Raw genomic sequence first — 21,815 nt, forward strand, 5'->3', positions numbered from 1 at the left:
CCCTGATGCACAAAGCGTAAAAGCTAAGTCAACATTAGCATGATAAACGTCAACGCAGCAGTGCAACAGCCAGCTCGAGAAGTAATATAACTCTATAATCTCAATAAATCATCCGCGTTTCATGACCTTTACACCCACGATTGCTTGACTTTAAGTATCTAGGTAACGTTAGTCTCCCTTAACGGTTGCGACAAATGGTCGAGTTACAAATAAAAAATTCATTTCAAAATCGTTGGTTCAAAAAGGGCGTTTGAGTCTCCAACTACTTTGACCCTTAATAACTTTTGAATGGGCAGACATAGAGACTTAATTCTTAAAGATGAAATCATCGTAATTTTTTGATTGATTTTTTAAGCTAAAAATCTCGAGGGTACTATTTCGATAATTAAACTTGAAATCTCCAGTGAGCCCGAGTCAGACTCTGTGGTTGTCGGTCAAACCAACCATTTTCCATGAAATCGTAATGTACCAAATGCATTTAAACTTGTGGAGTGGCATATTTTTGAAAAATCTGTATGGATCAAGCCCTACGGTCTCACCCGTTCTGAAAATTTCAGCTCAAGTGGTTCAGCCATTTTGGCTATCGTGTTCCGGAAGGACATGATAAGAACTGACTTAGGCTAAAAAGACAACAATTTTGCGGAGCCTTGTAAGATGGCATTATTCTGAGAGCAGGACTCGTAATGAACGATGTGCATATAATTTTGTGATTTATTTTTGGTATATAAACCATTACAAAACACGAACTTCATAAACTCGGAAAATTTTCCTATTTTAATTCAATTGTTATGATTAGTTTTACGACATAACAAGACGCAAGACGGACAGACAGATATAACGGGTACATAAGCCCTGATTCGGGCTAAAACCCTAAAAGGTAAAATTTTCACCAATGCATAATATGTATGCACGTGCATAATACACATTGTATATTTGACAAAAACAGGCGTAAAGTGCATTAGTAAAATGCATTTGATACAATAAAATTCTATGCAAAATGGTCGGTTTGACCGATAACAGCGAGCTTGACTCGGGCTCGTAAAGGCTGCACACTGGAGATTTCAAGTTCAATCTTCGAAATAGTACCCTCGAGATTTTTAGCTTAAAAAATCAAGCTAAAAATTACGATGATTTCATCTTTAAGAATTAAGTCTCTATGTCTGCCCGTTCAAAAGTTATTAAAGGTCAAAGAGTTGTTTTTTCGACCATCGAGAAGAAACAACTATTTTGAAAATAATTATTTTATTTGTAACTCGACCATTTGTCGCAACCGTTAAGGGTAACTAGGCACTAAAAGTCAAGCAATCGTGCTTTACACTTCACCCCGTCTCATCCACTTTGTTTCCGTAGTATTCGGCACGTTTTTAGCCCAGATTTTTGCTCCTTATTTGTATTTATACTCGTGTGAAAGCTACTCGATCTATGAAAATTTTTTCATACGGAAGGGGGGACTAAATGAGAATGCAGAGGAAATGTAGAGCTTTAATAATCATGACATTTGTGGTACTGGGTAGATCTACGCATTTCGACATGGATTCCATTTGAATCAATCTAAACGTGAGACATTCGAGTGGGTTTTAACAATAGGACGGATAATGTATCGGCAAATATTTATTCAACTCGCCTCTTGATGCTTTCGTATTGATATTCGTACCCCAACCGCATTTCTGAGGTCTTGGGAGGCTTAGAGAAATCTGCGGATGAATTCATGGTTAAATTCAAAAGCCGAATAATGGTTCTGCGGAATCACCTCTCAGCGCCAGGCTTCACTTTGGCCAGGTTTTGGTTAGTGCCTTTCACTAATCAACGTGCTTCAAACTATGTCGAGATTGTACCTTCCAAAATGAGTCCTGACACATGTACCCATTTTGAGCCCCATGTTTTAAAACGCAATTTCATAATTGATTAAAACGCTTTCTTTATTCGATGTTCGACTGCAACTACTTTTAATACAGGTTTTAATACATATGCTTCACAGAGGTCGACACCGCCGAATCATACGTCGCCACGCCGCCTGTAGCATTTTATATTCGTGTCGCAAACGTCGATAAATTTGATTTTTAATAAGTTTCTGCAACATTGGAACGCCGAAACTGGCGCCGCCGACGCATACTTCGTCAACGCCGACCTCTGATGCTTAATATTCATTTTTTTGCATGCTTTATAAAAATTGAAATTATGTGTATACAATTTTCATAAGAAACAGTATATTAGACTTATGTATGCGAAAGACATATAATAATTGAAACAATTTCATCTGTTAATATTCTAGTCGAGTCATGTATACTTTTATGCAAATATAAAGTCATGACAAAACCCTGTAAACAAAATAAGTACGTTAAACTGAATCCAGCATTTCATTAATCTAAACAAGGTTTTAACACTTTTCGGATTCATAAAAATATCTGCTAACTGATTAAGTATTCCATTGATTTATGTACACTTGAAGTTGAACGAACGTGAATTTGACAAAGTGGTCTTTCGCCACCAACAGATAAACATGTAGATATGGACACACACATAAATCAATCATTTACAAATTGTAATAAAAATACAACGATTGTATATTTATGAATTTCTATAAAAAGTATTGATTAAATTGTTCATTATTGGTAGTTGGTTGGTTGGTGGCATCTCATGCAACCCTCATGCTGCTCATATGTAAATAGCGACCTATTTATTGGGGAGAGATTCTAACTAGCAGAGCAAACAACCTTCAGGACCCTCCGACGCGTCCTGCACCTGTTTCTTGACTTTCTTACTGCACCTTCGAATCAAGCTCCGACTTCGTGGCTTGTTCCGATCGAAAGGAAACGGGTTATCCGGCGCCAAGAACTGTGGCGACTGTTTGGGCATATTCGAAGGGCTGGCTGGTCCTTTGGTGGGGGTGTTGACGCCGCTGCTGCGTCCATAAATGGGAGACGGAGGTTGCGTTTGTGTGGGTGTGGTTGCATTCGAGGGTGAGCGATTTTTAGACTTGGACCCACTCGTTACGTGCGCACTTAATCTTCGCCGTAATCCGCTCCCACAATCACCCTCTTCCGACTCTTGGCGCAGAGGGATTTTTGCCAAGTGGAGAAACGTTCGGAAAACCTGAAAGAAGGGGTACAAATTTCAGTAATAAGTTTCATCTCCAATCCCCTTAATCCTTTTTTAACAATCCGTTATATAAAATTATGACTTCTGTATGTGCACTGGACTTAAATATAAAGTATTTGCCCAAATTATGCAACATGAAACTTCTAGATACGCACATTCGTTTATATTTTTCAACGTATTCATTACCAATGCACAGTACATGATATGTTTTACATATGTGTATGAACAAGTATGCTAAATATTCATGCAGTGCATATAAACTCGAATTTGAATATCAACCCGTATCACTTATCCCATTAATAAATACGTTTTCAATAAAGGCAACTTACTTCCCTTACGTTTCCTCCAGTCTTGGCAGAACATTCCATTATTTTCGCTCTGGAAAAGGAGAGGAAGAATGCATCATTAAAAATTGGTTATGAATAGTGTGCCCTAATTGCCTGTTGTCTTTCATTCGTCCAACCAATCCATGGTTGCCTCAATAACTCATCATCATTTGTAGCTAATTCTTTGTTTGAACTATGTAAATACGTGCAGTAGTTTGGCCCGTGTCAGTTTTTTTTTCGTTACCACGCATTTGTTGAATTTGTGGTACGTTACGATAAATGGCCTTACACACACACAGGTTCTGAACGTTGAGGTGTGTTACGAAATGTTGCGAGACATTTGGCATTCCTAAATGCGCATCTAACGAAACTGTAATAAAAAATATTTGACACAACATTTCACGACATGCAACTGTTACGGTGCATATGTATCCCAGTACATATACATAAAATCTGAATTATAAAAACAGGATGGGAATCAAGGAAAGAAAATTATATTAAATATAAAGTGATTTTCGGAGAGGACTTGGTAAACTTGAAGCTACAAATGCTCAAACTCGTTTCGAAAATCTGAATATTTCATGAATTTCCTTCTGCCTTTCCCAACACGGGAAATCGTATTATTTTATTGCTCGACTCAGGATGAGGCATCTTCTGTCTTATCCATTCAGTTTCCGAAATTATTTTACCATGCCCAACGGAAATAAGTAATGAATGTAAAAAAAATCACTCGATTCTTGTTGTTCGATCATGTCCTGTCAAACGCCGTTTGAGGTTTTCGTTTCTAAGAATACTGTAGAAGAAGGAGCTGGTTCCAGGTGCTGCACTACTAAAATTTTTATTGTTACGGCTTTCTCTCTCTCTATCCCTGCTTTTATAGATCATCTTAACCTACTTTTTTTCTCTTGTAGGAACAAAAGCAGAAACTTGTGTTTGCCTTTAGCCAATCATTTATTCACCATTAAAACGAATTAGGATAAGCTGAAAAATGGGTTAGACAAGTTTATAAAATAGGCAAGCGAGGTTATCAAGCACGATGCATGATTCGTTAATACAAAGTATTACGCTAGTAATGTTGAAACTTGGCCTCAACTAACAAGGGACACTCACGACCTGTCGTTTGAGTCCAGGGTACCCACTATGTTTTTTAGAAACTACTAGGATCCCAAATGAAGGATTCATTCATATTTCTGTGCAAAACTCACGCACCGTGGCGCCAAACTTAAAAATTTGCATTTTCGACCAACTTCAAACCCCCATAAGTTTAACAGTTTATGTGGGATTTTCAAAATTGTATGCTTAAAATGATCACAAAAGTCGAAATTTTTGACGAAAAAATAAAAACAAAAAATTTCAAACTTTTGAAATATTTTTAGCATTTTTTCGACGAAACACCATGTCGAAGAAAATTACGAAATTTTGCGAAAAGTTAAAAGTGATAATTTTGGAAAAAATTTCTTGGGATAAGAAAGTTGAACTCCTTGTCATGATCTTTGCCAAAAATTTTGAAAATCCGTCCAGGATTTCAAAAGTTATGGAGGTTTCAAAAATAAAAACATTCAAATTTGGCGAATTTGGCGCCACGGCACAACGCCAAATATGACTTTTACACGGAACTAAGAATGGATCCTTAATCTAGGGTCCTAGCAGATTCTAAAAAACATAGTGGGTACCCTGGACTCAAACGACAGGTCGTGAGTGTCCCTTGTAAGTATGTAACTCTATTGTGTAGTTCGTTTCATTACGAAAATTATAAAAATTGCATACTTGAGTATTGGCATATGAGAAGAAATCCAGTCTGAGACATCGTCAAACTCTACTTCGACACGTGTTAACTCAACGTCCATCTTGTTCCCTGAAATAGTATAATTATAATGATGTACATACAATTCTATCAACGTGTAAAGATCACCGGATTAAAACTTTTACCTGCAATGACGATGGGGATTTCCTGAAATTCATCATAAACGACAATTAAACCTGCTGCATATTAACACTGCATCAAAATCAGCATTGGGTCCCCCGTTGATTGCAGCAGACAGAAATTTATGACAAAAATGTTCTCGTATTTACCTGAAAGTCTGCGCGTTGTTCTTGGATTTCCTGAAAACAAGTCTTGACAACTTCGAATGAAGCCAAGTCGTCGATGGAATACACGAGGAGAAAAGCATGAGCCGTGGCGATGGACAATCTTCTCATCGCTGGGAATTCCTGATCTCCTGCCTGCATCATTTGTTTTATAAAAGTACAAAAATCTGAAAAACACGCGTACAGGCAAAAAAGCGGAGTAAATACCGTATCCAGAATATCGACTTTGAGAGTGATGGGGCCCATGTCATACTCCTTGCTGTACAAATCCTCCACCGTGGGTTTATATTTCTCCTGAAACGTGTTGAACAAGAATCTCTTGACGATAGCTGATTTTCCAACTTTGGGACCTCCCTAGTAGACAATTAGACGATTAGTCAGTAGTCATCATTGCTCATTTGTAGTGGGCCTCATTTGTTGTAACATGTAATGTCTCAACGTGTCCACAAATCTGTGTGATTTTTAATCATTTCTCGGCTCTGGGAATTTATTTTAAGTAAAATTTTCAGCATATTTGTTGTCAGCAAGTTGATTAATAGAATTGCAGTAAGTTGTTTAAAAATTAAGGTCAGCTATTTGGTGTCAATGAATTCAAATTCTTGTAAAGCTTCTGTCGTCCACAATTTTAAAATATATTCTTGAGCCATGATTCCTTGAAATGATTACAAATTTCCTGATTTTGACGATCTTGGCGATGATGCCTACGTTAAACTATGGAATATGAAAGACTAACCAGGATGACGACGCGTATTCGCTCCGCCATCATCGAGCTTGGATCTCTGAGAATGTGGGGCTCACGCGTGTTTGCTCACTGCTGCTTCTTCTTCTCACGGTTTGAAGAAGATTTCTGCGGTTGTGTTACCTGGTTGGAGATGAGCTCGGTTTGTCCCCGTTTGCTGGCCTTCGATCCAAAAAGGTATTAAGTATGTATGACGAAATAAATGGGAGAGTCACCGGTGAGACGGAGAAAGCTTTTCAAAGTGCTCTCATAGAAAAAGACGAGCAGTGGGGTTGACACTTGCAAAAGTTTCATCGTCCTGATGGGCAAATCCGAAATCCGTGGCAATTAGTTCACCATGCGCTGTAAAATCCATAAAACGAAGGCACATATCACTGAATGATACATGTATAAACTGCTTTTCATTTTGTGATAAGCCAAGAGTTGCATGTACACGGGCAGTTCAGTGGTAATCTAATTTTCCACGATCAGAGAGAGATGCATTGAAATATGTAGTGCGGCTGACTGCTTAAAATGATAGGAGCAGAATGATGAAGGACATCCACTTTAAGTATTATTTTCTTATTCGGTCCGTCGTAATGAAACCCAAACAAATTACGCTTGATGCTACAATACATACGTTTGTAGGTTCGATTATTGGGGCTGTTGGGTCAATGTGACCCAACATCTGCTCCCAAGTAAATGACTGACAAGGAAATCCAGCAAATAACGTACTCGCACTGACCATCTTTCACTTTCCTTTCCACCCAAGACTCTAAACTCCTCCGTGCCCATCATGTAGGGTTTTAGGTGGCAAGCATTTCCGTAAAATTTAATCGAATCGACCATCTTCAAAGTATACGCACAAAAGATAAACCCAATTCGCTTAGGGAAGCCTTGTTAAGAAGGTTAATTCAGTTCAACAAGTTGAATTGCACGATGTAAAAAAACGCAATTTACAAGGAAAATATAATTTCCGGAAAAAACTTGCACAGAAATTTCTGCCATAAAAAGTATATTTCAATATTCGGGAGCAATTGATAATGAAAATGAATACGGAGAAAGTGGGAGAAATAGAAAATTGATTGGATTCTTGGCGCAATGCGATAGTTGCTTTTTTGTGATCCAGCCAGACTTGTTCTGCCTCACGTTTCTAACCGGTTCACAAATAACGAGCGTACTTTTCCAAAGATTTCAGAGTTTTCCATGTATTCGGGAATAGTCCGTTTTTCTCGCATAAATCCATCATTGAGACGGAAATGGATTGTGAATACGGGGAATGAGGATGGATGGGTTTGTTACCAAGTGGAATAATAATGCTACATGCACATACAAAAGATAACGAAAGTCTCATTCTGTGACGGAGCTCATCCATATTCCGAGAAGTCCGTATGCACCTACGGATTGAGCAATTTGGACGAACACGGCGAGAGAAAGTGTGAAGAAATTAATCTAATAAATATTACTGGGTAAATATTGATGGAGAATTGCACGACGTGGTTCCCTGCCTGCCTGCCTGTCCCCTGAATGTTCACGGCGTATGAAATATTTATTTATTTGATCGCATTTTCCAAATTAGAAATAGATTGCATAAAGGCTTTGATCCCATTTGAATTCATTTCTATTTCCACTTTCTTGGCGTGGAAAACACTTTTTCGTTATAAAACTTTCACTTTATGATGTTTATTGAAAACTCGGCGAAAATCTCTTCTATTACGTTGGAGCTTTAATATGCATGTATTTATATATTCTTGCATGTTTTTGGGCTGCATGTTCATGTGCTCGCTCAACAACTCGAGTGAGTAACACCCGTTATTCAACATCATGTCTTTCTCTTGTGTAAGTTTTAAATGTCACATAAGCGATGCTCCTTTTATGCCTCGAGTCTGCTTGTTTTTATCTCGTTAGCAGTTTACATGATTCTAATTGAGCATATTGTTTGCCACGAAATGGATGGAAAATAATGTTTGATCTTTACACAACTAGTGACAAGTTCAACGTGTCAAAAGTACATCGTGTTGTAATATTTAATTACACTTCGACATATAAAAGAGGAGCGCACGTAGTTCCACAAACCAATCTGTTTTCCTGCCATTACTTCCCTGAAATGTGACTTTGTACTACTTTGTACTTTTCAAAAGTGTCTGCTTCACGTCAATCAGGAGCCACTCACGAGCGACAAGGTGATGCAATGTGGATTTACTACTTCAAAAGTGCACGGGGGGAACATTAATTTGGAATGCCAGCGGGCGAGGTCTTCAGTTTGGAGGTAATGTCTGGCTTAAAAAAGCAAAGGAAAATAAGACTTTGCTGCAGTAAAAATAGGCATAAAATCATAAATAGCAGGCTTCATAAAAATTTGACGGGAAGTACTTAAAGTACAAACGAAAGTTCACAGCGGGTTGGTCAATTAATTAATAATCTCAAAAAACAAGGAGGGTTTTAGTAGCGTTGCAGCTAAATAAATATATCGTGCAAGGAGGAGAACGTGTAAAAATTCATGGTTTCAGCGCAAATCTATCGCTATTCAGTGTCATGAAATAACTTTCGTTCCTCAATTGAATTGAGAAAGACTGGCAAAAATGCAATTACTTATACAATTTGTTTGTTTAGAAGATTAAAAACTCGTTCCGACAAAGAGATTCAATTCCAAGGGACGGTTTGTCATGTAAAAAAAACTACAAATCAAATTTGTGTTATAAAATTTGAGATTTTGGAATAAGGACAAACACGAGGACAAAACGTGAGGCTCTGTTGATGACATTTAATTCTATGTTGGGCTAATGGCAAATCGACGTAAAGCAGACGGCAGCAGCCTGTGAGCAAGAAGATTAAAAGCTTAGTTCATGTAATTGGTTTGCATTTTCAAGCTGGGTTCGTCCAACCCGTCAAGTGAGCCTTTGCCACCGATATCATTATTTTAAAGTTCAGCCCATACTCTTTCGCCCAAAATGCATTCCTCTCTCAAGGGCTCGAAATACCTGCTGCGCCTCACCAACCCAGCCAAAAGATAAAAGAAGCCTATTTATATTTCCCCACTCGTGCTCACGAGTACTTTCCCAACATAAATAATTCCCAAAATGAGCTCAAGTCGTGCAAATATGGACGATATGGGTTTAATTTAACTTTTAAAGCATACATTTTTGGAGGATGTGATGCTTCGTGTTTTATTTTTGCTTGTCTTTCTCGATAATTATTCAGATAAGCCGGAAAAGATTTTCAGATTATTATTAGATTTCCCAAGTTTATTTAAAGTAGGAAAGATTCCAATTTTTCCGGGTCATCTGCGCGCCCTCCTCTTCACCTCCCTTTCTTTTTTAAGTGTTATAGAGATGAATGAGCAGTGAAATTTGCTAAAATCCTCTCCGTACATAAACTTTGCATAATGGTGGTGAATTAAGGAGAGGAGGCTGAAAGCTTCGTCCACTTCATCGTTATCCTGAAAGGATCCTTCCGGCCTTTTCCTCGCAGAAGTGGAGGCTGTGCAAAGAAGGTTAATTAATTTACGTTTATTAGCTCTTGAGCGAAATCAGGTTCGGCATTGTCACGATGAGCATTTTAAACAGGTCTGGAAACATTTTGCTGCAAAAGTCCTCAGCGCGTGGCTTTTAATATGCTGCAAACTTTTAGAAATATGGATGAAGCTGTAGATCATCTGACCATATTCACTCGGGTTCCCGACCATCCACGTGCACACACATTTCTAAAATCTTCAAGCAATTATGCGGTTAGAAATTAGGAATCTGAAGAATTTGAAAGATAACTAAAGTTCTGGAAACTATTTTTCGAGGTAGTGAATATGATTCAAAGGTTGATTTTATCGCCCCGAGTACAGAATTTGAGCATTTCTACTTCGTTATTACCTTAATTTGATTGTAGTTAATAGTTTTAAAAACTGAAATGTGCATAGAAAACTTGACTACTAAAGAACGTCCGGGAATGAATGGGAATGGTCTGAAAATGTGGTCATAAAATCACAATGAGTTATCGGAATTTTAAACTTTTTGCATATGTATAATACCAAATACGTACCTACATAATTTAATTAATAGCTAAGGCCGCCACACCCCTGTTGGCGACTAGTTCGATTTTCTTGCGAAGATTTTTCATTAAATTTTTTCCCGAAGTTTTTGCCACTTCCGAGGTGATTTTCTTCCATCGTCCTTTGATTTTCGAAAGGTGTCAGGCACATCTTGAAGCCGGGAGTATACTGACTTAGAACGTGCCCAGAATTTTTCGATTGGGCGGAGTTGGGGTACATTAGGTGGGTTGATATCTTTTGGTACGAAATCAATATTTTTCTTTCTGAGGTACTCGGTCACTTTCTTTGCATAGTGACAAGTGGCGAGGTCAGGCCAAAACAAAACTTTATCATTTTTGTGAAACCTATTAATAAATGCTTCCAATCCAGCCTTGACGCAATTTTTCAGATAAATATCTTGATTGATATTCCCTTCGAGAACTACCGGGTCTGATACATGTCCGTGACTGGAGATGCATTGCCAAATGCAATATTTCTTTGGAAATTTGTCTTTTTTTCGTACTTTTTCTTCATAAGCCACTTCAGAGGGATCCGAGCTATGAAAAAAATGACGCCCTGGAAGATTTGAAGGGTCAACCGGAACATACGTTTCGTCATCCAGGATCACTACTTTTCCACGCATTTTCTTCAACAATTTTTGACAGCAATCCTTGATCCGACTTTCTTGTACGGGCTTGTAATTTGGTGCAGGTTTTTTGGTCCTTGCTTTGATTCCTAATTTATGGACCTTAATTTCCCCCAGGTAGCTTTTGGAAATTTTGACTTTCCTGGCAGCTACAGCTACTGACGTTGATGGCTTGGTTTTGAAAATTTTTTCAATTCTATTTTTCACTCGAGTGGTCGCTAGCTTCGCCGGACGACCAGCTGGCTTCTTGAATTGCACATTTTCGGAATCCTTGAACTTTTTTATGTAGGAATACACATTTGAACTTGGAATTCCTTCCTGCTTAAAAAAGTTCCAGGTCACCTTGGAGTCTCGGTTGGCTGTCGTGTTGTAGAACTCCATCACTCGTTTTGCTAACAGCTCCCTTTCAAACAAGCTTCTTCTACCCTTATCCATTTTTGAAATTTAAGAGTGATATACCAAATTGACCCTAACGAAGTGGGCTTTCAGAAATTTAAATTATTATAGTTCGCGGGTTTATTGATTTGTCAATATACTCGCTAGAGCGCGCATTCCCATTCATTCCCGGACGTTCTTTACTACCTGCTAAAGATGAAATTTAGCAAGTCACCGAGGGGGACCCAGAAGGTTTTGGTTTACAAATCAGCCGGAGAAAGCAGAAATGTTGCATAGTGAATATACAAGGAAATTGATTCAGGATACGTAAATACATAAGAGGATTACCCACACTGATTTTTTATATTAAGAAAAAAATTCAATTTTGAAAAATTTGTGTAGAATACCCCATAACACGTAAGTTCGTATTTTTACATGAATCGATTTTGTTAACCTTCGAACTTGATCTGTATTTTTAAGCATAAAATTTCAAGTTGATCAGGTAAGTTTGAAGAGAGTTATCACGGTTCAGACATTTTAGTAGACATAGTGCTCCACGAGTCCTTGTGCCACATACATAGCTCAAAAGTATTGAACTAGTCCGACATGTTTATTTGTAATCAGATTTCATGCACCGATATCACTGCAAACTGTCATAATTCAATTAGTGTTAAAGCTGCTAAATCAAATAGTGTTCCCTCCACCATTCTAAACTTGCAAATATGCAGTATTCAATTAGCGTAGGGAAGGAAGCACTTGTTCCCTAAATGCGAACTTTTGAGGTGAGCATTCAACCGGATCCATTCAAACACACGCAAATTAAATTTTGCCTTCTTTCTGGCGTGACTTGTTCTCGTGTTGGACAATGATTGTCTTTCTTTACGCCTCGCCTGCCTTCCATGTTCAAACTCAATAAAAATAAATAATGCAATTTGATTCCAGTCAGTTCTCTCTGGACCTTGATTCACCTTCGAGTAAGTAGCTTTATCTCTGCTGCCCTCTCAAGCTCTCCAGTCGGGGAATGGGCCAAATAAAACTCAACAATATCGTCCTCCCGAATGTCGTATGCATACATGCAGAATGGCGAAACAACAGCCACAACATACAAACACAAGTCCTCTTCCTACCCGCAATTGCATTGAACGCCAAACTTACCAACGACCACTTGTGCTGTGCATTATACTCCTGGTTCTTCTGACTGAAGGGTATTTTGTGATAACGCTTTTATGTGCCTCGCTCCAATTGAATGAATTTAGCCATTCTTGTCCAATTGAGTTAAAGCAGCACTTACTCTTCAACGAGCAAAGCCCTTGCCAACTCAATGGTCCTATGGTCAATGCGACACAATTTCGCCATGTTCTTTCCCCAGGTAAATTTTAAAGCCCACCGATCGATCGTGTAGCAATTACACTAAATTTCCGTGATCACAACTGCCCTCATAAATATTGACAACAATAATACCACGGATTTTATTAGGGGTTTCCAGTTTAGCATTTCTAGTGGCCACGAGGAATGCGAATAATGCGAAATCAAATTATGAAATATTTTATTATGCAGTTTGGAAATGCAACACTGACCTTTGGGAAAAGCATCCCGACTTGAATTTGGCATGTTGCTGTTGTAATGAGGCTAACCCGACGTAATAAACACGTGTCTGTCTGTCACCCCAAACCAGCTAACACCACCTCAACATCATTCGGAGAAAATAGCCCTTTCCACTCAGTACCCAAGAATATCTGGGAATGGACGACAGTTCGTTTACTACTTTTTCACTGACAAAGTAAAATCTCTCACACAGATTTGCACTTTCTTGTCCCGTGGTTGAGAGGTTGGTTGTTCGGTCATGGTGGTTGTTTAATGAATGAATGATAAAGCACAAGTACGCTGACACCGACACCACCGCCACCGAGAGAATGTTTGTTTGCGACTTTGATGGAGGAATCGACGTGGTCGAATAACGCGAGGCAGGAGAAAGCTCAAAGTAGTGGAAAGCTTGGAAATTCACTCAGAGTCTCAGGACGACGACGACGAGGAGCGCAGGAAGGAAGGGTAGATGACGAAGGAGAAAGAAGAAGTTGAGCGGACCACCAGACACAGAGCGCTGCTCGAAGCACACTAAAAGTGGTGTAGGAAGCAAGAGAGGAAAGTTGAGGAGGGAGAAAGTGGAGAAGCGAGTGGAGTAACATAAAGTGAAAGTTGGGAGGCGGTTCATATGATAATGCGAGAGTCAGGTTCGTGTCAGACGGACTTTCACTCAATGCAATAAGTGAGCAGGGTTTTGATGGAGTGAGTGGTACGAGATATTAGCAAACCTCGCTGCTCCTCATCTCCCACAGAAATGAGATACACTGTCATTTGCTACATTCTCACATTTGGCAGTGCAGGTGCGTCCCCACCTATGCGACATGTCGGCCTCCCTCCTTACGTAACACACTCTTGTTCCGTAGATTACACCCTGAAAGCATCCCATTTCGTTTTGTGTGGTGGAAACATGAACCGGATTTTAGAGGTTTGATATGAAATTAGGTAAATCACAGGAAAGGGTAAATAAGTGAGTCTGCTGGAGATGCATGTCAAGGCAAGAAGATGGAGAAGCTGGAGAAGACCTTATTTCGTAATACTAAAAAGTACGGTATGAAAACGGAGCTAAAACACGGTGAACTTTTCTGGTTATGCATTTACACTTCCGCATCTTATTCGGGGTAGTTGGGTTCAGAGCACATGTAGTTTGCCACCCTGTACGCAGCTCTAGTTCGAATGGAAAAAAGCTCTCGGTGGCTTGCATGTTTTGTTTGATTGAACTGGAGGTGAACTGTCAACAGCATTTCTTTGCAGATGGATGTGAACTAAATAAAGTAGAAAAAAGGTGTAACAATGGAATTGGGATAGTGCTGCTTCGTGGGTCGACAGGACTTTCTCCTCTGCACACAGTGATAGCAGTAGTGATGATTCACACACGTTCCTGCTTCCTACCCGTCCTCCAAGCAGGTGAACTTTTTTACGGTCATGAAGCTTAGTCACGGAAGACCAGCCGCATAAACAGTGTGTCTTGTCTCTGTACTATACTTTGCTTTCCTTTCCAGCGTATGCGTGCTGGTGGAAGAGGAGAAAGTGCAAATCCAATTCCCCCAAGTTTTTGGACCAGTGTCTGTGTGGGGAGTCTATCTTGACCACAACCTGAGATTAATTTCTTGTCATAAAATCCTCTGCATCCACTTACTTTCTCAGAAGAAGGTCTTGTGCACTATGACATTTGAGACGAACACAGGGAAAAATTTCTCTGTAAACAAAGAATTGCTTATAAATATGCCTGAGTGCATTACCTCCTCTTGAAAATAGGTACATTCGATTGGTATTGTACGTAAGAAAGGTAAAGAAGAAAAGCCGAGAGATAAGTATGCATGAGACAGCTTAGTTGTGAAGACCATTGTTCCATCCGTTGTATAACGGCGTGTCTAGAGAGCTGCCTATGTACGAATACTAAGGGAGGTGCAGGTGGTGTATGTACATATGTATGCACACACTGGAAACAATTCCCGTGGATAGCATGTCAGTATTGTATTTCTTTGTTAGCGACATACTTTATGAAAGAAAGAGTGGTTCAATTTTACAACATTTTGTCAGTCGTAATGATCGTTAAGGAAAACATGTCGGGATCGATATTAATGACCAAGTATAAGGTTTGGCTTGGAGAAATGCGATATTGATGTTCAATAGTTCTACGACTTCACCAAACGACAGTCCTATTTTCAAGGGTAGAAAACGAATCGACGATGCAATCTAGCGAAATCTCAAGCCTGAACTGGCAAAATAAATGACATTTTTGCTTTCCAAACTTTTTTTTTGCAAATGGAAAGCTCTCTAGTCACGTGGGGTCCCTACGTACGTACGTGTGTGACATGAAATGAAGGGACAATTTGGGTGGGCAAATAGCCCGACTAAATTGGTTGTTTTAAAAACGAGGAGCGGCGGATTGATGTGGTTCGTGGCATGCGGAAAGCTCGAAATTTACGACCATAACCTATCTGGGATATTAATCAAGAAAATTAAGATAGGAGAGGCAGTCGTCAATGGCGGAAACCACGCACCTATTTCCCTGTCTATTTAATTGCTGGCATTTTAAATAGACGAGCGGAAATTGGAAATTCGGGAATTTCGACTGATGTACGACGACGATGCGTATTTGAGCACTCGTGGCAAAATTCATTTCAAGCCCGGAGTGAAGTATGAAGTATAAAGTTTTAAAAGTTTGATCGAAGAGTTTAGTGTCACTTTCAGTGACCAGAATTTCTCTTATTATGGAGAAAGGTTCAGCCCACGTCAATTCAAAATTTCTTGAGTTGAACGACCAAACCTTTACTTTAAAAGTTTAAAAGAGTTACACAAATTCATGGATTGAAGGATTTTTGCCTGGGAGCAGTTTTGTCACTTAACTCGCTTGTAGTAGAAGCTAAAAAGGATAAGTAACCCGTTTCCGTATGGTTTTCGTGTGGGCGAAATTCTGGATACGACGTAAAACGCCTCGATACTGACACGCCGACGAAGGATGGCGACATTATACCGTCGTTTAATTTTCTTAATCTTACCTGAGCAAAAATGAGGTAGACAAAAGGACACGAGGAATTTATTGGGTAGTTGTTGGTGTCTTAAATCTTGTTTGGTCTCCTCCTGGGTGCACTTGGTTCCCCACAAAAGATTTTATTCTCCGTTATCCATCCCGTATAGCCTTCAGACCTATCCGTCTTCTAATCCGGCTTTTCACTTCCACGGGAGGAGTACTTATTTTAAGACGATGTGGATTCAGTTCTGGGAGAATCCTGCTTAATCTTTAGTCATGGGAAGAAGAAGATGAAATGAAACGAGGCAAGACCAAGAACGAGATACGGCTCCCTCAGGGACTCAGATGCTGCAGGTTGCTGCTCGTCGTCTCGTGTGTGCTCATGTGTCCTCATGCTTTCAGGGTTTGAATTATTTCTGGGTTAGTTATCTAACGAGGTAAAACATTGTTGTGAATTATAAAACATTTCGTCGGTTTACAGTTTATGCACTAAATACGGAGGAGCCGAGTTTTATGTGAGATGATATCCACCAGACCCGACACTGATTCTTCCACCGTGCTCAATGGCAACGAAAAGAAAGGTCTTTCTCTTTCAAAGACAGCCTCCATCCACAAGGCTGCGATGAAGTAATTCAATTTCTAACCTTTGATACGAAAAGTTCTCGTCTCCTCGCTCGTCCTCTAAAACTTGAGCCTTTGACTGCGATGCAAGTCGTCATCAAAACCTATTGACTTTGATTTTTGATTCTGGTCAAATGTATCCTTCTCCAAGCCTCGTTATTACAATTGGCTGAATTCCAATTAAAGCAAAACCGTGCTTTGTTCTTTAACAATATTTTTCACTCAAATTGTTTTTTTATATAATTTTAAACATTTATTTTTGATTGTCTGACATTTGAATTTGAAAATGTTGTAGGGAAATTACGTAAAATACTGTCTCAGTAGTCACAAATATGCGCCTTGAAATTGTGATTTAATAGTTGGGTTTAATTTTATTTAAATTCACATTTCGTTGTTACTTCACATGCCATGGATGGACATAAGCATGCATATTGACAGGTTGCATAATGAATAATACCACAATGGTCGTGCTAATTGCAAGGAATTTCATAATGTTATACTGCTCGTTGGGAATTTCTTTGTAGAAAATTTCAATTGAGGCGAGGCGGGCCAAACTTTGTAGCTGTATAAATATTGTATCCTCCTCGAAAGTACAAGTGTCTCATTAAAATACCTTCGTTAACATCGGCTTTATTTGAATTTTGAAGTGGGTATCACTTTTCCACGCTACTGAGCGCGCGTCATTAGCGCCCTGGTATAATTAAAGCGTATTTCATGCACAATGAACACACAGACGCTACCAATCTCTTTGACTTTGACTTTGCAAGATTCTCCAGTTTTACGCTGTATGTCTGCAGCCAGAACCTTGCGAAACGACGAAACCTGACTTTCATCAGGTATATAACACTGCTTCGATGTCTATATCACGATGATTCATCGTGTTATTTTCCTACAATAATATTGGCGATGGTTCAGTTGTTCTTTGACTCATTTCCGTCCCACCGCACTAAATTTTCTCCAAGACAAACAACGAGCAGTTCATCAGCAGAGGAATTTCACCCGTGATCTTTTCCTTGTGGTGGCGTTAACGAAGTAGCAAATTAATTAGCATGGTGCGAACATGTGATACACGACATTTGTAGGCTAGCGTATAATTATTGAACATTGTGCTTCGAGGTCAGAGTTCCTTACTACGAGTTATGCTACAATCACTATAAAACGGCAAAACAAAGATTTTATATCTGCCACATCATAGTAGCAAATTATACAATGTAAATTCCATAATATGGAAATATATGTGTGTACATGTGCTTTCATGTGCATACTGCTCAACATTTAAGATCTAAAGTGCATACTTGATATGGCCCGAGCCAGTAATTACGAGTATACATATGTACATACTCGTGTTCGTGTCGTGTCTATCTTCATTTCGACGACCAGTTAAGCTCTGTAGGAGAACGTATGCTGGTGAGTTTGGTCCCTTAAAGTGGGTGAGAGGGCCTTAACCTTCCTTCACTTTTCCTGTACATATTCCTACAGCATATCCAAAGGGCATCACAATCTGGCGTTGAAAATGTTGAACGTACTCCTCCTCCTCATCTCCTGACCAATATTTTAGTAATGTGGCATCTCCATTTAGTATCAGTTTCCCACATATTTATTAATTTTCTAAAATTATTTTTCCCTAATGCCAACTGGTTTTTACCATTCATTAAATTATTATTACTGTCAGCGAAGATCAGAATTTTCTGGCTTACATTTCACGACACTCGCCTTCTCACGTGCTTAATTGACCATGACCATGTTTAATGACCTATAATGCCCATTTTAGAACTAATTCAATCCTAAGACTAATTTGGTCAGAATCGTTTCAGACCTTCGTCCGCTATCGTGCCGCCAACGAACGTCCCGATTGCATAAGCTCTGGTTCGGGCTAAAAACTCAAGTTACTACGAATGCAGGGTCCTTGTCTGCTTCTTAATACAACGGAAATCCTGTGGGAAGATTCTGAAAATCCAGGAAGTAGTTGAGGAATTCCGGTGAACAGTTATCTATCCTGTGCTACCTGCACGTGAACCCCTCCTGCTGCCCGGTGAGAAATCACCTCATCCTGAAATGCCCGAGCTTGGTTTTGGGCTGGGTCATAACAAATTCATGGCCATTTCCGTGGGACCACTTATATATTTTCCTCATTACGACGTGAATCAAACAGGGACGGTTACCATTTAGGAAAAGGGGAAAAGCAGATTAGATTGCTCCACTTCGACATCGCTTGACTCAAGAAAAGGAATGTCCAAATTTGGTATTCATGAAGTTTTCCTCATCATCATACTAATATTCCGTCCCGGGCATCATCGGAACAGCTCAATTTTAAACGATTTTTTATATATACTTAACTTTGTATCCGAAGGATTGAAGATTTTTCCGATTTTTTGACCAATCAAGAATTGAGTAATAAGACGCCACGTCGATAACATTGAGCTGGATACAAATCGTTTTTCTCTCTTTGCAAGAACGAACCATGACCTTTTTGCATACATTTTCATGCTGTTTTATTGGAGTTATGGACTGATTGGGTCTTCTTGTGCTATAAAAAATACTAATTTTGTCTGGAAGCACTCTTATGCAAACCGGACAAGTGTGCATGTTCCTATTTATACTCATTTGCGATTGACGATTATTCCTGATTTCACCTGTCTGGTGTTTGAGTGACGGCCGCCCGGAGTACTCCATAAAGTAGATACATACCTCCAAAGGTGAGCTAATGTTTTCCAATTTGCATATTTATAGCAGGCACGACAGACTCCCGTTTGTTGCACGAGAGGCCTGCACATTTTCCCAAAGCCAAATCAATCACGTGCTTCCACTTGATTGATCGCATGTTTTGAAGATAATCGAGTACATCGCTATCTGAATTGTTTTCCAGGATTATCCCTCCCAACTTTCCACTACTTAAAATAGAGCAACTTATTTTTGCACGAGTGTGCTCTAAGTGTCAGTCAATGCAGTGCGTAATTGTTTTTTCATATTATGTACCTGCATTTGAAACTAAAAGCGCACGTTGACTGACATTATTACGCTTAATAATAGCATTAATGGAGTCTAGTATGTGCGAATAATTCTGTAATTCTGTAATGACGCATGTACACTGCACAGAAACCAGAAGCAGATGAAGCTGTAGTGAAATGCTGCATCTCATTTGAAAAACATTAACGTTACGACGAATGACCAGCAAGATGAACAAAGTGTTTTAGGGAGTTGGGTTTCGAATGCTTTTATTCTGTCATGTTCCATCAAGGTTAGTAAACATGCAAAGTTAATTAAACAATCATAAAGTGTGTTTGCTTCTTACATATTTGTCCTAATGCTCTACAAAGTAATAATTACTGAAAAAGTGCATGATGAGTAAGAAATGATGCGAAAAAGGGGACGCTCAGGCAGGCGTCATTTTGGAAAAGTCGTGCTAATACTCGGTGACTGGTCGTTTCGCAATCCATTCCTTGATCTGCGGGATGTTTTGAACATTCTTTTGGTGAGCTTTGATGGTTGGGTAGTTGGAGAGGAAGGAGGGGTCCACAAAGGACTCGAACGCCTCGGTGAAGTGGGCGAGGACAAAGTCCACCCAAGTGAACCCGCTCCCAACCAAGTGCTTCCCGTCCTTGGACTTCAAGTCGTTCTCCACTTTGGTGAAGAGGGCCGGAAGGGTTTTGTCCAGAACGTTGTTCTTGATCTTCAATTTCTTTGCCTCGTCCTCGTGCCACATGGTCTCAACCTCTGCAACCACACAGAATAAAGCAATTTGTCATACTTTTTCGAATCTCGATACGTCACTGTCATATGCTACAATGCATTTGAGCAAGAACATGTATCACCCACCTTTGAGGATGTCCTTTACCACATCCGCATACTCGTCGCATTTTGCGGACTCGAAGTCGTCGGCGCCCGTGAGCTTGTACTGTTTGGCTAGGAACCTGGCGATGGTGAAGGATTGGCTCAGCTTCTTGTTCTCCCATTCCAACACGGGGACCTTGCCGTACGGATATTCTGGCATGCATGAAAATTTCCCGTTAATAAGATTGCACTTTTTCATGCGCTGTGCACATGCACGTAGGAATATTGATTTGGAGATAAATTATATTTTCTCCTGTCCATTCAGTGCAACGACAAAGGGATTTCAGTCGGGAAATTGGATGCACTTACCGGCTTTGACCTTCTCCCAATCATCCATCTCAATGCGGTGGTCTTCAAAGTCCTCTTCCACGTAGTGCAAAATGTAGCGAATGGGTTCAGCCAGCCATCGGAAATTGAAGTAGGTGAGCTTGAACTTGGGCGTCTCACCCTCTCCGCCCTTGAACTTCTTGGAGGGACTCACCTCAGCCTGGCTCTCGGATGCGTGCTTTGACATTTTCCTCAAAATTCGACCCTGCTAATCAACAAGGAGAAGGAGAAGAGGGGAGTAATTGGCTCCGTGGAGTGAACGAATGGCGATATTGACAGTAATGAGATCTGCACTTGGAGAAGGGAAAACCGCAACTGAGGAAAATTTCGCCAAGCGAAGCCGGTAACATAATCTGAAATGGCAATAAAGTCGTGTAAGCAATGTGTGAGCTGTTGCGAATAAAGATGATCCAGTATCAAACAACTTTGAGCATAGCGTAGGTAGGGACGTACGGGTTTGCAACGACCACTGTACGTGCACGACTTTGAGGTGGATGTGGAGGGGAGCGAGTTGGACGATAACCCGTCTTGTGTGCCGGTTGATAACATGTAAGCAATGATAAAAACGTATAATAAGTGAGAGTGGTTTTGGGATCGTCCATACCGAACAAAGTGGAATTGCACGACACGGTACCATACACGATGGGATGTGTTTCCAGAGTTTTTTGGCCGCTCGTCATGGCCAAGGTCAAGCTGGCAAAAACAGCTCCACAGATACAGCATAGACTCCAAGCAGGCATCTAGAATGTGCTGAAAGTGACGGTTGTTACATGACTCCAATCCCCACCCGCATGGAATTCTCATTTGCTTATAATTATATAAAACTTAAGCCATCCTGTGTGTGCCTCTTTTCAAAATTTTCCACGAGTGCATGAGCAGATGCATTTATTCGAGAAAAGGGCGAGGAGGGACACATTATTACACGCCGGATGGATTCGGCCTCTTCTTTCTTGAGACAATGATCTACTAAAAATTCTCCCCTCTCTTTTCTGGAATATCGCTACGGATGGGAAAATACTTTATTTGCTTATGTTTTATGTATGTACCTACTTGCAAGCCATGCAAGTTCCAGGCTTCAATTAATGATGCCTAAAGTTATTGAATCCGTCGGCATACACTTGCAGTCGCCACTTGTTGACCGTAACTATAAATATAAATCCACATCCGGTCCCACAAACCTACATTAGATTCCCCAATGTGATAGC

At 39.8% G+C, this 21,815-nt stretch overlaps 2 protein-coding genes across 2 annotated transcripts; both read right to left on the reverse strand.

Annotated features, from left to right (window-relative positions):
- Positions 1–1,901: 1,901 nt before the first annotated feature.
- On the reverse strand, positions 1,902–13,372 carry LOC110858551 (GTP-binding protein Di-Ras2). Its single transcript, XM_022107368.2, has 8 exons — positions 12,851–13,372; positions 6,247–6,594; positions 5,721–5,867; positions 5,499–5,648; positions 5,355–5,376; positions 5,193–5,280; positions 3,429–3,477; positions 1,902–3,093 (listed from the first exon to the last, which is right to left on the reverse strand). The coding sequence occupies exons 2-8, from the start codon at positions 6,277–6,279 to the stop codon at positions 2,698–2,700; spliced, it is 885 nt and encodes a 294-aa protein (XP_021963060.2). The 5' UTR covers positions 6,280–6,594; positions 12,851–13,372; the 3' UTR covers positions 1,902–2,697.
- A 6,268-nt stretch (positions 13,373–19,640) lies between these two features.
- Positions 19,641–20,949, reverse strand: LOC110858439 (glutathione S-transferase). The gene is made up of 3 exons (XM_022107223.2): positions 20,593–20,949; positions 20,269–20,436; positions 19,641–20,166 (listed from the first exon to the last, which is right to left on the reverse strand). The coding sequence occupies exons 1-3, from the start codon at positions 20,795–20,797 to the stop codon at positions 19,856–19,858; spliced, it is 684 nt and encodes a 227-aa protein (XP_021962915.1). The 5' UTR covers positions 20,798–20,949; the 3' UTR covers positions 19,641–19,855.
- Between the last annotated feature and the right edge of the window lie 866 nt (positions 20,950–21,815).

The sequence above is a fragment of the Folsomia candida genome, unplaced genomic scaffold, assembly GCF_002217175.1.
Source record: "Folsomia candida strain VU population unplaced genomic scaffold, ASM221717v1 Fcan01_Sc021, whole genome shotgun sequence".
Taxonomy (NCBI): domain Eukaryota; kingdom Metazoa; phylum Arthropoda; class Collembola; order Entomobryomorpha; family Isotomidae; genus Folsomia; species Folsomia candida.